Here is a 16676-nt window from a genome sequence, read left to right as displayed (position 1 = left end):
TATTCTTATCCCTCTGTTCTCCCTTCCCCACATACACACACATACCCTGAGATACCTCTCAAGTGAGGGGAGTTATGGACAACTCAAGATTTTCTCAGGTTACATTCTTAAACAAACAAGGGATAGAGATCATAAAAGATAGCACTGGCAATTTGATTAAATAAAATTCAAAAGCCTAGACGTGAATAATTAGAAGAGACTCTGTCAATACTACCTATCTAAATTAATTTACTTTCTAGTATCATTCCAATACCAATAAAATTAATTTATAAAATTAGAAAAATTCTGAAAGAACAAATTTCAAGAATCTATAGGAAAATGATGAAAAAATAGGAAAGAGACAAAACAGTCATAATCAAAACGTTTGGAACTGAGTAAGAAATAGAAAGGTTGATCAATGAAACAGATTATGTATACAATATACAAAGGCAAATGAGCATAGAAACCTAGTATTTAATAAACTCCACGGTTTCAGTTATTGAATAATAAATCATCATTTGAAAAAAAAAACTTTTGAGAATATCGGAAAGCAATTTGGCATTAACCTATACCAACATCTTACACCATATATTAAAATAAGCTACAAACATAAAGGATGACAGAAAGTAAAATGGAAATTTTGATTTCACAACATTTTAAAGTTTTGCATTAGCAAAACCAATGGAGCTGAGATTAGAAGAGAAGTAAATAAGAGGGGAAAAATCTTTGAAGAAAGTTTCTATGATGAAGTTCTCATTTCTGAGGTATATAGAGAACTGAGTCAAATTTATAAGAGTAAGAGCCATTTCCCAGTCAATAAATGGCCAAAAGAGATGAACAGGTATTTTTCAGAGAAAGAAATTTAATTAATAACCATATGGAAAAATTCTTTAGATCACTAATAATTAGAGAAATGAATATTAAAAGAACTCTAATATTCTCTCTCACACACAAATTTGCACTTGTTGCACTTGTTAGTAGTACTACACTTGGTGCAGTTCTAACCATTCTGAAATGCAATTTGGAACTATGCCTCAAAAGTTATTAAAATATGTATATGCTTTCATCCAGCCATTATATTTACTTTTGTCCTCAAGAGACCACAGAAAGAGGAAAAGGAACCAAATATATTTTTAAAATTAATTTCAGCTCCTTTTGAGGTAGCAAAGAATTGGAAATTGAAGAAGTGTCTATCAATTGGGAGATGGCTAAACAAAACAAGTATATGAATGTAATAGAATATTGTACCTATAACAACTGATAAAGAGTAGAGTTTCAGGACTCATATGGAGTGAAGTGAAAAGAATCAATGGAACAACTTGCATAATAACAATATTTTAAGGATAAACAATTTTGAAAGTTTAAGAAGTCTGATTTTTCTTGTGCAGCACGATAATTGTATAAATATGTATACATATATTGATTTTAACATATATTTATTAACATGTTTAACATATATATATATATACATATATATATATATATATATATGTATATATATATATATATATATTGGATTAGTTGCCATCTGGGGAGGGGGTGGGAAGAAAGGAGAGAAAAATTTAGAACATAAGGTTTTGTAATGGTTAATGTTGAAAAATTATCCATGCATATGTTTTGAAAATCAAAAGTTTTGATAAAAAAATACTTTAAAATGAAGTCTGATCAAAGCAATGACTAACCGTGATTCCAGATGACATATAAGGAAACATGCTACTTAACCATCTGATAGAGAGATGATAGCTTGAGAAATATTTTTTGAACATAACTAAATGTGGAAATTTGTTTTGCTTGACTACACATTTTGATAGGTTTTTTTTTTCTTTTTTTTCAATAAGGAAAGAAAGTGGAAAGAAGAAAAGGAAAATATTTAATTTAAAAAAGAGAACTTGTCAACTAGGAAAAAGTCTGATATTCAAGATATATAGAGAACTAAGACATATGTTTTTTATATATATATATATATACATATATACATATATATATATGTATATATGTATATATATATACATATATAGTTGGTAGAACTGTGAATGACATTATACAAGGAAAGTGATTGAATTGTTCATAACCTTTGACCTAACAATCCCATTACTAGTAATATCCCTCAAAAGTTCAGAAATCAAAACTGTCCAAACATTACTCACAGCAACATTTTTAACAATAAAAAAAAAATCTATCACCTGGGGAATTATGGGGAAAAACTGGTGTATAAATGTAATGAAATATTATTGTTTTCTAATGAGCCATGAATATTAACTGATACAGAGTAAAATAAATGAAACCAAAATATAAATGAAGTAAAATGAGCCTGTTGGTCTAGGTCACCTCTAAGGTCCCTTCCAGTTCTCAGCCATGACCTTATCAATTTACATGATGAACAAGTTTATTTAGTGAAAAAAATGACAGAGCTAGGACTGGAATTCAGAGAGTCAACTTTCATTCCTATTGCTTGAATATATGAAGTCATTTAAAATGAGGTTTAATAGGAAGTATGAGAGAGAAAGAGAGGAGGAGAGAGACAGAGACAGAGACAGAGAGAGACAGAGACAGAGACAGACAGAGAGAGAGAGAGAGACAGAGACAGAGACAGAGAGACAGGCAGAGACAGAGAGAGACAGAGAGACAGAGAGAGACAGAGAGACAGAGAGAGAGACACACAGAGAGAGAGAGACACAGAGAGAGAGAGAGAGAGAGAGAGAGAGAGAGAGAGAGAGAGAGAGAGAGAGAGAGAGAGAGAGAGAGAGAGAGAGGCTAGTAATATGAGAAATCTGAAAAAGAGTGGTGTAGAAAATGGTGCTTCTGTGGAGTCTTGAAGGAAGAAAAGGACTCCAGACATGGGGAAGAATATAAAGACAAGGGATAGAGAGTGTGTAAAGAACAACAAGGAGGGAAAATTGGAAAGACTGGGGAGAATAAAGAATTTGTCCTGGTCATAACTCTGCATTGGCTGCAATGGATCACTCAGAGACCAAGGGCACACACAAATAGTTCTTTCACTTAAAATCATATTGAGGTTTTCTGAGATGGTCAAATTCTTCAGGAATATTTTTTTAAATGGAGAAAATCCCCCATAAAGAGGCAAACTTTTTTTTTAGTTCTTATATTTAAGCAATTAACCTCTCTCTCATGTGTGTCTCTCAGGCAATGGTGTGGTCATCCATTTACCTGGCCTATTTGAAGAAGCAGAAAAAAATGAGAAGAAAGGTAAGTCTGGAATATCTTTTCTTCCTTTACTCTGAAAATCACATCCACTCTTCCCATTGTATTAGGTCCTGAGAAAGTATTTCATGGACTAACTCCTCTCTGAGTTAGTTCTCTTCAAATATTTGAGAATTTGGGACCAGTTCAATAGCTATAGTCACCAGATTATTCTGGCAAAAGTATAGGAGTGTTTTCATTTGGGCTGCCCAGCTGATCACATGGATTGTCTGATTTACTTTAATCTTATAGAATAAGACACATGGCTCAGATCAGTAGTGGTTGTCCTTTGTTCTTGAAGAGAACCAAAATAATATCACTATATTCGAGTCTGACTGAAGCTGATCAGACCAATATGAGCTCAAAATCTCTATCACACATCAGGCGCAAAGAGTCCTGTGAGCATTAGGGGTGGAATCTCTATATTTTAGCTTCTTGCATTTATTTTGAGCTACTTCAGTTCTGCTTTGTTCATAGAGCATAGCACTTTCTCTGATGAGGGCTTACCATTCTGGGGAGTCCTGTGTCTCCCATGTCACAGAATCAGTCTCAAAGTTCTTAAAAGAAACATTGAGAATGTCTTTGTATCACTTTTTTTCTGACCACTTTCTGACATTTGCCCTCCATAAAACAATCTTTTTGGCAAGCATTATGTTTGGCATTCAAAAAAAGGGGCCAGCCCAATGAAGTTGCACTTTCTGCAGCGGAGTTTGAATGGTTGGCAGTTTAGTTTGAGAAAAGATCTCAGTGTCTGGTATTTGATCCTACTTTGGTGATCTTTAGAATCTTCCTAAAACCATTCAAATGGGTATCAAATCAGTTAAGAAATTAGAACAACGGACCAAATCTAACAAGATCTTCTGCTTGAATTTTTAAAAAAAATTATTGTCCAAGTAATTATAGAAGATATGTTTAGACAATAGATATTGAAAAAAGACATAGGCTTTTTATTTTTAAAAGCCTATTTTGCAATGCTTAATGGAATTCAAAAGTGACATGGCAGCTCCAAGAAGCTAAAAGGATCTGAATTGACCTTGCCTAAAGGATTATGTTTGAATGAGTTGATGGTTTTACTGTCTTTTGCCCTGCTCAGATCACTCATTGGGTACTGAGTTCAGTTTAGGGTATCATATTTTAGAATTGTTGAGATCCAAATCCCTTCATCAGATTATAATATCTTGTCATTCCATCTTTTCCTATGCCTTATGACTTCTAAACCTGTTCTTCATACTTATGAGCCCTAATCCCTTCATCCCTCAGTTTTCCTCCAGATTATTACTTTCACTAGCAATGCTTTCCTTCTTTCCCCCGCTTAACTCCTTGGTGAACCAATTCAACTCTATAATATTCTTTGCTCAGTAATCCCTTGTCTATTTTTGATCATACCTTGCCAAACCCCAACCCTGTTTTTATTATATTCTTCTTTTTTCATTTTCCTGCCACCTATCTGATCTCTCCTCTGCCAGAACTTAATGTGTCATACCCACTAAATGTAGGTATCCCACAAAGCTTTGTTCAGGGACCTCTTCTTTTCTCCCTCTATACTATTTTACCTGGTGATTTTATTACACACAAACACACACACATATACATATATATCCTTAGTTTCTTTCCTGAGTTTCAGCTCCACATAATCAAGTGATTTTTGTATATCTCAAATCGGATGCTTCAAAGTCATCACAAACTTTACATATTCAAAAAGGAGCTTATTATCTTTTCCTCCAAACCCTCCCTTCTTCCCAAATTTATATTACTTCCAAGGGCACTACCATCTATCAGATCCCCTAACTTCACAATCCAAAGTATCCTCAACTCCTCATTCTCATTCACTCCATGTATCAACTCTGTTATCAAATCTTTTGATTTCTAGGTTCACATCATTTCTCACTCATATTCCCTTCTCTCTTTTCACATTACCACTATCCTGGTGCAGACTCTCATCACTTTTCTTCACCTGGTCTATTATAATAGCCTTCTAATTGGTCTCCTTGCCTCAAATCTCTCTGTACTCCAATCCATCCTCCACTCAGCTGCTAAAGTGATTTTCCTAAGTTTAATGTTACTTCCCCTCCTCCTACTCAATAAGTACCAGGGGCTCTCTATTACTTCCAGCCTTCACAACCTGACCACTTCCTGTCTTTAAAGGCCTCTTACTTTATGAATATCGGATTCCATGACATCCTTACAGTGTAAGCAAAATCCATATTTGAGGACAGAAAGTACAGACCAACAGTTCTCAAAGGGTCATCTGCCGATCCCTTGAAGTTCTGAGGTCCTTACCCGGGTTTTGCAAAGTTAAAATTATTTTTAAAATAATACTAAGATGTAGTTTGCCATCTAAAATACTATTGCCTTTTCCAACTACATATCTGTAATACTGTACTTTCTTCATATACTTTAATCAAAATAACATATCCCAACAGATTGGATGCAGAGCAAATATGAAAATCCAGCTGTCTTCTATTTAACTACACATTAAAAAGAAGTGCAAAAATTAGCAAAATGATACCATTCTTCTCATTAAATTTCTTTGTTTTGGGAAGTATAGTTAAAATACACCATTTGTGTTCATTCGTAATGAGTTTATTGTTATTTTTTAAAAAAATATTTTATTTTTCCCAATTACACGTAAAAACAATTTTTAACATTTATTTTAAAAAAAATTTAGTTCCAAATTTTCTCCCTGAGATGTTAAATGATTTGATATAGATTATAAATATGAAATCATATAAAATATTTCTATGTCAGTCATGTTAAAACAAAAAATAAAGCGAAAAAACAGTATGAATTCATCTATATTAGACTCTATCAGTTCTTTCTCTAAAGAGAGAGAGAATTTTTCATCATGAGTTCTTTGGAATTGTCTTTGATCGTTGTATTTCCAGGAATAGAGCAATATAATCTTATACTACATATTGTTGTTTTTAAATGAATTCATAAATACTTTTAAAATTTACCAGCTTCACTTGTTTATATAGAAAACATTGATAGGTATATTCCATGTAAATCAAAGCTCTTTGGGATCCTCAAAATTTTAAAAAGTGTCAAGAGGTCCAGACACTTAACACTTCCTAGCTGTGTGACCCTGAGCACTTAACCCCAATTACCTCAGCAAAAAAAGAAGGAAAAAAAAAAAGGAAAAAGACAGAATTACAGTATATGCCAGCACAAAAATAATTATCAGTGATGTTTTAGACCATGCTACACAAAGGCACATATGTTTCCAGAAGAGATAGAAAGATCAGAGAGATCTAACAAAAAAGAAAGCCATTTTCCTCTATTCTTTCACCATAATTAAGATATCACAAGGTCTGAGCTATGGGTTCTGTCTTTGGCAGGTCTGAAAGACTGGGAAAAAAGACTCATCATTTCAGACAGAGCCCACATTGGTGAGTACCCCTTTTCCAGAGACAAATAGAAATAGTTCCTTCCCATCTCTACTGGGCTTTAAGGTTTATTTGATACTTTTCTCATAATATTTCTAGAGTGTAAATTGAACAAGTATTATTTCTGTTTTATAGTGAGTAGCTCTGAGACTCAGGGAACTGATTTGCCCAAAGTCACATTAGCTAACATGTAGAAGAGCCAAGACTACTAGTACTGGTGCTCTTTCCAGTGGGCTACACTGCCCTGGAAGTCAAAAAAATGAGAAGAGCAAGCACTCCCTTTCCCAGTCCCATAGCATAACATTTCTCCTCAATTTATTAGTCAAAGGAAAAAAATTCCTGATCTGTCAGTTCCATATTTAACTAGCTCTGCTCCAAAAGGCAATGACTTTTGTCACCATCCTTTTCTGTGCAGGCCAGAGTTCAGCACTGCCCATTTTTTCCATGGGTGTATAGAGAATTTTATTGTTTCCAACTCTCTTTACCGTGCATTATTTCATAGGATTCCCCACCAGCCCCATAAAGTCAGCCAGGGAAGGATTGTTATTCTCCACTTTACAGGGGAAGAAACAGACCCAGAGAGATCAAGTTGTTTGCTTTAGGTTATATCATAAGGGAGCAGTGGAGCTAGAATGAAAACTCAGGCCCCTGGCACTCCCTTCTCCCCCAGAAATGTTCTTTCTCCTCCATCAAAAGGTCTCCCATTTCCCAACTTTTCCCATTTCTTTTCTAACGCTGACAATGATCCTGCTGGTGTCCCCTTTCTAACAGCTTCTCTCTCTCCTCCATTCTCCATTTTCCCTTAACAGTATTCGATTTTCACCAAGCAGTTGATGGACTTCAGGAAATGCAACGTCAGGCTCAAGAGGGAAAAAAGTAATTATATCCCAACACTTCCTCTATTGTGATTCTTCAGTCTGGCAAGTTGGTGCATGTGGGGAAAGGCAGCCTGTGAGATTCTGGGTGGATCATTTAAAATGTCAAGCCTCCAGTTTCCTCATCTGTAAAATGGGAGAGGAGGTGATTTAGTGACCTGTAAGGTCCTTTCATTCAGGGAATCAGTCAGTTGGCAAGCAATTATTAAGCACTTACAATTTGCTAAGCATTATTCTCAATACTAGTGAAACCAAAAAAGGCAGAAAAAAGATCTTACTCTCAAGGAGTTCACAGTTTCATGGACTCTTATCTCTATCTGACTGTGGACATGGCTAGGATGTATGGCTGGATGATGTGACCCAAAATCTTCAATATGATGGGGAATTCCATTCTATCTGAAGTAGGACTCATCATAAGGCCTGCACCAATTGCATTCTATAGCTCACTCATTCTTAAGCAGGGTTTTCCCCTTGAATTCTCCAGGGCAGTATTTTTCATTTAATGTCCTATGGAATCCAGATGTTTTGCTGGATAAGTAACTACTTGGCACTATTGTTTGTTATGAGAGGTACAAAGAGAGGTAAGACTTAGCTAGGTGGTGGGTAGAATCAGGATAAAACTGAATCTACCTTTGTGATTTTGAAGAAATTATTTAACCTCTGCCTGCCTTAGTTGGTAAATTGAGAATAATAATACTCACCTCAGAGAGTTGTCGTAAGAATAAAATAAAATATTTGTAAAGCATTTAGAGTAGTGCCTGGCAAATAGTAGGTGCTTAATGAATGTTTTGTTTTTGTTTTTGTTTTTAATCTCCTAGGGTTTTTCTAAGGACAAAATCAAATTATATCTTTAAAACACTTTGTAAACCTTAGCACTCTATAAAAGCTATTATTATTGTTATTATTCTACAACTCAGGACCTACTTTCAAAACATTAACATTGTAAAGGGGGAATTTCCCCCCATATTTCAATGGAGAAAGAATACTTAAATCTATGATACAAAAAAGAGTGAAATAAGTACTAAAGAGAGGTCTTGGAAAATTCTATGAGTGATAAAAAGTCACTCTTTTTTACTTGGAACGAGAGGGAGGTGCCAGGGTGGACTTCAGCCAATCAAGTATTTGTTGATGGAGGAATAACCAGATTGGACGGAGGCTCAGATGTAGGGCTAGGGAATTTATGCACTCCGGTAGGCGCTGGGAAGCTAGGAAAGGCTTTAGAGTAGAGGAGACACATTGGGAAGATTACTCAGGTTGTACATTCAGGATGGAGAGGCTAAGATAGAGAAAACAATTAGAAGGCTTTGTACAATAGTCCAGGGCATCTAGAGGGTGCCGTAGTGCATAGAGTGCTGAGCCTGGAGTTCAAATCTAACCTTCAGACTATTACTAGCTATGTGATCATAGGCAAATTACTTAATTTCTATTTGCCTCAGTTTCCTCAACTATAAAATAGGAGCAATAATAGCGAAGGATTATCATAAGGATCAGATTTTATTAGGTATGTAATCATAAACAAATTACTTACTTTCTGTTTGCCTCAGTTTCCTCAACTGTAAAATGGGACTAATAATAACAAAGGATCAAATTAGATGTATTTTTTTAAGTGCTTAGCACAGTGGTTGGCACGTAGGCACTTTACAAATGCGTATTCCTTTTCTTTTCCTTCTTCCCTAATTATGCTAACACATTCTGTGAGGAAATTCTGTTATTAGCAATTTTCCCCTCTTAATATTAAATATCAAATTATGTGTATGTATGAAAAATGATTATGCCTGACAATCCACATGAAAAACAGGCTTCATTTTCTTAAATGGCTGCCTCAAAAGTGACTTGTGTAAGATTTTCTCATTGGTGGAGATTAATTATCCAATGCTCTGTGCTTTTAGGAGGGGGCAGAGTTGGGGAAGCTTGGGGATGGGGTAGAGATCAGGATCTTCAGGCTTCCAGCTTCAAGGGAGTAGAGACTTTATTCTGGATTCTCTTCGAGTCCCTGAAGAGAGAAAGATTTTTGGCAAGAAGTCAATCTGTAGAGGAGCTGATGACCTCAATCGTGTCTGTTTTCTTAGCTTGCTATATTAGAGACATCAGGGAGGGAGATCTGAGCCTTTCTCTTGGTTGAGCTGGTTATCTTATTCCCAATAGAAGGCATCATTTACTCTGTGTGTTGTTACACATTCTCCTATGTATCCTTTCTCTGATTTCTGTTTTGCTGTTGAATAGGCTAAATGAGTCTATTTGCAATTTACTACATGTGTTCATTGTGACATTTAGTGAGAAAGAAGTCAAGCCTTGAACATATAGCTTGGGGCACTCTTTCCCATTAAGGGATAGCCATCAGGAGCACAGTTTGAACTTTAAAATTATTTCTCCTACTCTAGCTATATTTAAGAGAGCAGATAGATATAATTATAGCCCAGTCATTCCTCTCTTTGAAGAGAGCAGAATGGGATCATCTGACTCCAACCTCCTGCTTCTCCTCCTGGCAGGAATCAGTCTTCTTTGCAGAAGGAGGAGAGGAGACTCTAGAGATAGCTATTCCTGCCTCCCTTGCTGCCAAAATTCCCAGGGGGGTAAGCTGGGGGTAAGGACATGATTGAGGTCACCAACTCCTCCACAGAAAACTTCTTCCCAGAGTCTTTTTCAGGGAGCTAAAGAGAATCGAGAATGACGTGTCTTCTTTTTGTGTCTCTATCTCTGTCTCTTGTCTGTATGTCTCTCCCTCCCTCTCCTTTTGTCTTTATTTCTGTGTCTATTTCTCTCTCTCTCTCTCTCTCTCATCTCTCTCTCTCTTCTCTCTCTCTCTCTCTCTCTCTCTCTCTCTCTCTCTCTCTCTCTCTCTCTCTCTCTCTGTGTGTGTGTGTGTGTGTGTCTCTCTCTCCTTCTCTGTCTCTGTCTCTGTCTCTCTGTTTTCTCTCTCTCTCTCTCTCTCTCTCTCTCTCTCTCTCTCTCTCTCTTTCTCTCTCTCTGTCTCTCTCCTTCTCTGTCTCTGTCTCTGTCTCTCTGTCTCTGTCTCTCTGTCTCTGTCTCTCTCTCTGTCTCTCTCTGTCTCTGTCTCTCTCTCTCTGTCTCTCTATCTCTTTCTCTCTCTCTCTCTCTCTCTCTCTCTCTCTCTCTCTCTCTCTCTCTCTCTCTCTCTCTCTCTCTCTCTCTCTCTCTCTCTCTCTCTCTCTCTCTCATTTAGAAACCAGGATCTTTCTCTTTTAAGCTCTTATAACTCCATTCCTCACTCACAAAAGATATGGAGCATTAAGTGATTCTCAACCAAAGAGGAGAGAGTCTTAGGTAAATATCCTTTGAGTTAGCTGTTACACCTACCTCTATTTTGCTCCAAAGATTCCCTTCCCTTATCTTCTAGGATCTTTCAACAACTTAGTCTAAGGATTTAGGGGTCAACTCCTATATGGTTAGGGTTCACTTTGGTGAACCCTATCCATATGAGTTTGGGAAACACTGATCAGGAGAATCTAGAACTTCTCTCAGGAATCACAAAGAGTTTGTTTTAACACTATTTTTACTGACATCTTTCATTTTTAATATTCCCTTCATTTCTAAAAATACTCAGAAAGCCATCTTATAACAAAGATGTAAAAAGAAAAAGTTGTTCAGCAAAACTAACCAACACATAAGCCATATCTGACCATATATGTAGTATTCTACTTCCATCATCTCCCATTTCTGCAGAAGGGAGAAAATTTAAATTTTCTCTACTCTTCTCCAGAGCCAACCTTGGTCATTATAATTACATAGTTAAGTTTCCTTTTGTTTTTGTTCTAGGGGAAAAAAATAATGAACTTTGAGCAAGATCCTGAATTGTCACTGTTCTGATCATCAGCCAATCATTGCCTAGCAAGGACTCCCCTAATCAATATTGTTCCTGCTGAAAAGTGTGCCCCTCCCCCATCCTGTAAGAGGGGAGAGAAAAGGGAAGGGGGGATGGGAAGAAGCATTTATTAGGCACCAACTATATGCCAGACACTGTGCTAAGTATTTTACAAATATTTCCTCATCTGATCCTCACACCAACCCTTCCAGGTAGGTGCTATTATTGCTCCCATTTTACAGTTGAGGAAATTAAGCTAGACAGACATAAATTACTTTCCCAAGTTCACACAGCTTTAAAAAGTATCAGACTAGATTTGAATTCAAGTGAACCATGGGAGGAGGAATTTATATAAAAAGGAGACTAGACTGAGAAGAATGAATAAATAACAAGAATTTCATGCAGCTAAGTGGTGTTGTAGATAGAGTACCAGATGTAAAGTCAAGAAACCTGGAGTCAAGAGAAACTGAGTTCAAATTCAACCTCATTTAGTGAGTCTTGTGATCCTGGGCAAGTCACTTAACTCTGTTTGCCTCAGTTTCCTCATCTGTAAAATGAGCTGGAGAGGGAACTGGCAAACCACTGCAGTATCTTTGCTAAGAAAATCCCAAATGGGATCACGAAGAGTCAGAACAACAACAATACAAGAGAGCTTAGGGAGGCAAGAGGGGATCCTTCCCATTCCCTTTGTATTCTATCACACAGGCTGCTCTAGGGCAACCAGTGAAGGGCAGACCCAGGCCAAGGGAAAAGGGAAAATGAGTGATGCTCTGTGAAGTATATGGCCCTGAGCCCTCTTGAAATTCCAGCTCCTTATCTTAGCCCCAGGTCAGGAGACTCTCACTTTCTGACAAAGTGTTTTCTCCTTTTGCACCTTCCTTAGTCCACAACAGGTCTGTTCACCAAGTCACTGAAGATCGTTTCACATAATTTAGGGCAGAAAGGGACATCACTGGATCCAATCTCCTCATCTTAAAAACCAGAAAATTGATACCTCTGATTTAAGTGATTTGACCAAGTTCATAGGGTAACAATGTGAGGGATTGGAACTCAGATCTTCTGATAGCAAGTCTACTGTTTCCCACTATTCCAGGCTACTTCTGTTAATCTTCCCTGATTTTAAAATATTAACTCAAGACCCCAGATCTCTCCCTTCTTGACTCCTCAGTCTCCTTGGCTCCCTAGGCTCAGAGATCAAGAACACTTGATTTGAGATCTGAGACCTTGAGCTTGAATTCCAGCTGTCTTAGATAAGTTATTTAAACTCTCTTGGTCTCAGTTCCCTCAATTCTTATTTTATGAGAGGTAGGAACACTAAATACTAAGGTCTCTTGAAGCTCTAAATATATGAAGCTGTGATACATATGAGAGGCTGTGTGGTATTAACTGCCCTCAGAGTCAGGAAGCCCTGGATTCACATGCCATTTCTGACACTTGCTGGGACCACCTGTAAATGAATTAATCTCTTAGTCCTCCAAGTCATTTTTAAGGTTATAAATTATAGAGGAGTTACTGATTTGCATTGATAGATTGGAATTTCCTCTCCAGAAGTTTCTTATATTAATTGATTAGTCACTTAAATCACCTATGAAGTTAAAAAAAAAAATGGTCTATACCATATCTAGGCCCTAATTACCTTTTCTTCTCTTCTTGTCACTGTCACTCTCTCCAGTGTTCTGGTCTCACTTATTTTCCTTCTCCCCTTTATCTCTGCATATTTCAGAATCTACAAGGGCACTTTCCAGGATTTAATCAGGATAGAGAGAATATTTAAATTCAGAAATAATAGGCCACAGAAACTAAAAAGCTCCCTAGTCTCAGGCTGAATGACTTTCAAATCTTTTGTTGTTCAGTTATGTTCAACTCTTTGTGACCACTTTTGAAGTTTTCTTGGCACAGGTACTGCAGTAATTTGCCATTTCCTTCTCTAGTTCATTATACAGATGAGGAAACTGAGGCAAACAGATTTAAGTGACTTGCCCAGGATCACACACCTAATAGGTATCTGAGGCTGAATTTGAACTCAAGTTTTCCTGCCTCCAGGTCTAGCCTTCTATTTACTATGTCAGCTTACTAGTCTTTACATCTTCTTACATATAACCCTTAATTGAAGTTGCCCAGGCCTTTATTAAGCTTATTCTGATTCCCCCAGGCAGCCAACTCTAGCAGCCTACAAAAGAATGAGAATGTCATTCATTTCCAGCATACATACTCCTTCTAGGATTTTCCCATCTGGGTTTTCTGCACCTAGTTCATTGGTCCATTCCACAATACTCAGTTCACTAAATAGTCTGTCAAAAAGCTCTCTGGTGACCTACAAAGGCATTCCTGTTACTTAGCAATGTGCTAGCTCACTCACTCTGCCCAAATTTTGGCAGCAGTATAGACAGGACTTTCCCTGGCAATGGTGATGGGGGCTCACTAATAATGAAATTACAGGTCCAGTTGCTATCCCTAAAAAAGGACTTTTCTTTACATAATGTTTTTCCCAGTCAATTCAAAGATATTCTTTGGCTCTGATTCACAAATACTTCGAAATGCCACAACAGCTACCCTCTTATTGTACCCTTCCTTGATGAATTGCCCCCTTTCTTCCATGGCTGCATTCTGACCAAGTCTGCACTGATTCCTGCCCATGCTCCAAATACTCCCTTTTCTCTGGGTCTGTCCTTGAACAGCTCCTTAGTCTTTTACCTTGGTGGGGCAAAATGGGGCTCATCTCTTCTCCCAGCCCAGCCATTTTTCCCTGAAAGAAGTCTCTGGTCTGTGGTGATTCTCCTGCAGCCCCAAAACAAGCTATGGCCTACCTACAGAACAAGAAGGGATCCTTGCTCCAGATAGACCATTGGCATTTTACTCACATAGCTTCTTTCTGCTATGAGGTTCTGGAGAGAGTTGGACACAGGAGCTTCAAGTCCCTGCTCTAACCCCAACTATCTGAGTCACTTCATTTCCCAGCCTCAGTTTCCTCATCTGTAAAATAAGGGGGTTAGATTACATCCCTATGGACTACAATTATAGGTCATTTTTCAAGCTCAATATTAAATCCTGCCTCCTTCAGAAGGCTCTCCCTGATCACCCCCATCCACAAGCATCCCCCCTCCCTTCAGTTCCTACAGTTGTTAGTTATTTGGAAGTTAGTATATGCTATTTTATACTGTTATTTAAATCATTTTATGTAATTTAAATAATATTCATGTGTTTTCCTCATTCCCTAACAAGCCCATAAATTTGCCAACTCAGATCCATTTCTCCTCAAATTGAAGGATAGGGACAACTGAGCCCTGGGTTGGACACCCTGTTTTATTTGTTTATTCATTGATAGGTTATGCTGGATAAATTGTAAGCTTCAGATAACTGAATCTTAAAATAAGATAGGACACACATTTTCAATTTATCCAATTATTCCATTAAGTGGATTTTTCTGAAATATGTTTCACAGAAATCTAGAATCTTACAAGCTGGAAGAACTCTTAGAGTTCATTTAGGCAAACCTCCTTTTACAGATGAAGAAACAGAGGCTCAACTAGAAGTGACTTGTTAAAAACATATAACATTTAAAAATGTACCCTTTATATTGAAGAGCATGCCAGGTGGTGATTAATTGGGGACCAAAGGTGTGAGAGAGCTACAAGGACTTACCCACAGGGAAAGAGACTTCCCTGGTAGGAGAGAGGGAGCAATATTCCAGCTTATATCACTCAAACAGTTTTGGACTCTGCCAGATCGTAACTAGACCCCTCTTTGTTTCAGTATTGGTACCACAAAGAAAGGAATTGGACCAACGTATTCTTCCAAAGCTGCTAGGACTGGACTCCGCATCTGTGACCTTCTTTCAGACTTTGATGAGTTTTCTGCAAGGTATGGGCAAGAACTTTACTCTTTTGTTTGCTTCTAAGAGAGATGGAAAATGAGAATGGTTTTTGCCTCTAAGCATACCCCAAAGTCAGGAAACTGGAGGAAGAATGGACACACTTATTAGCAGCTACCCTCCCCTTGTCAGCTCCTCTAACAGTCAGGCTGAGGGTTCAAATGTTGCCTCTCAGCACAACTGGATATATCTGGAATTCTACCTGAGAAAAGACTTATTTGTCTCCTGTTTTATAGGTTCAAAAACCTGGCCTATCAGTACCAATCAATGTTTCCTACTTTGGAAGTGGATACAGAAGGACAGCTCAAAAAACTCAAGGTACACATGCTGTGCTTGACAATGTGGGACATAAACTTCAAAGCTACCTAATTAGTGGTTCTTGGCCTGGGATCTACATGTTGTTGAAGTTTTATTTTTTCCCCTACCCTCCCCCATAGTATTTTATTTTTCCAATTACATGTAAAGATAGTTTCAAAATTCATTTTTACAAGATTTTGAATTCCAGATTTTTTCTCCTTCCCTCCTTTAACTCATCCTTATCCAAAACAGCAAGAAATTTGATATGTTATATATGTATGATCATTTTAAACATATTTCCACATTAGTCATGTTGTGAAAGAAAAATCAGAACAAAAAGGAACAACTAAGACAAAGCAAAAGCAAACACAAAAAAGGTGAAAATAGTATGCCTCACTGTATATTATCTCCATATTCTCCCTTTGGATACAGATGGTATTTTCCATTCCAAGTCTATTGGAATCTATTGTCCTAGATCACTGTATTGCTGAGAAGAGTTAAGTCTATCATAGCTGATTATCACACAATGTTGTTACTGTGTACAATGTTCTCCTGATTCTGCTCACTTCATTATCATCAATTCATGTAAATCTTTCCATGTTTTTCTGAAATCAGTCTGCTCATCATTTCTTATAGAATAATAATATATTATTTCATTACATTCATGTACCATAACTTGTTCAGCCATTCTCCAACTGATGGACATCCACTCGATTTCTAGTTCCTTGCCACTACAAAAAGGGCTGCTCCAAACATTTTTGCATTTGTGCCTCCTTTCCCCTCTTTTATGATCTCTTTGGGATACAGATCCAGTAGTGACACTGCTGGATCAAAGAGCACGCATTGTTTTATAATCCTTTGGGCCTATTTCCAAAGATAAAGTGTTTTCCAAAACTGATCTCTATGAACTTTTTTTTTAATATTTTGATAAGTTATGGTATGTGAATGTTATGGAATATTATTGTCCTATAAGAAAGGACCAACAGGGTGAATACAGAGAGGCCTGGAGAGACTTACATGAACTGATGCTGAGTGAAATGAGCAGGACTAGATCACTGTACACAGCAACAGCAAGATTTTATGACGATCAATTCTAATGGATTTCATCAATAATGAGGTGATTCAGACCAGTTCCAATGGTTTATGATGAAGAGAGCCATCTACACCCCAAGAGAGAGGACCAGAGATAAGCCCAGTAATCTTATAAAAACACAGAAAGACTTGTACAAAATTATGAAGAGTGA

At 37.1% G+C, this 16676-nt stretch overlaps 1 protein-coding gene across 1 annotated transcript in view; it reads left to right on the top strand.

Moving 5' to 3' along the window:
- Positions 1-16676, top strand: part of ADSS1 (adenylosuccinate synthase 1) — a 79665-nt gene that overhangs the window by 50818 nt on the left and 12171 nt on the right. Inside the window, 5 exon segments of the mRNA XM_074291043.1 lie at positions 3124-3186; positions 6519-6569; positions 7376-7442; positions 15018-15125; positions 15372-15453. Coding sequence (XP_074147144.1) covers positions 3124-3186; positions 6519-6569; positions 7376-7442; positions 15018-15125; positions 15372-15453 — 371 coding nt within the window.

Source organism: Sminthopsis crassicaudata, chromosome 2, assembly GCF_048593235.1.
Source record: "Sminthopsis crassicaudata isolate SCR6 chromosome 2, ASM4859323v1, whole genome shotgun sequence".
Classification (NCBI taxonomy): Eukaryota; Metazoa; Chordata; class Mammalia; order Dasyuromorphia; family Dasyuridae; genus Sminthopsis; species Sminthopsis crassicaudata.
The sequence above is the reverse complement of the archived record's forward strand: the minus strand, read 5'-3'. Positions and strand labels throughout refer to the sequence as shown.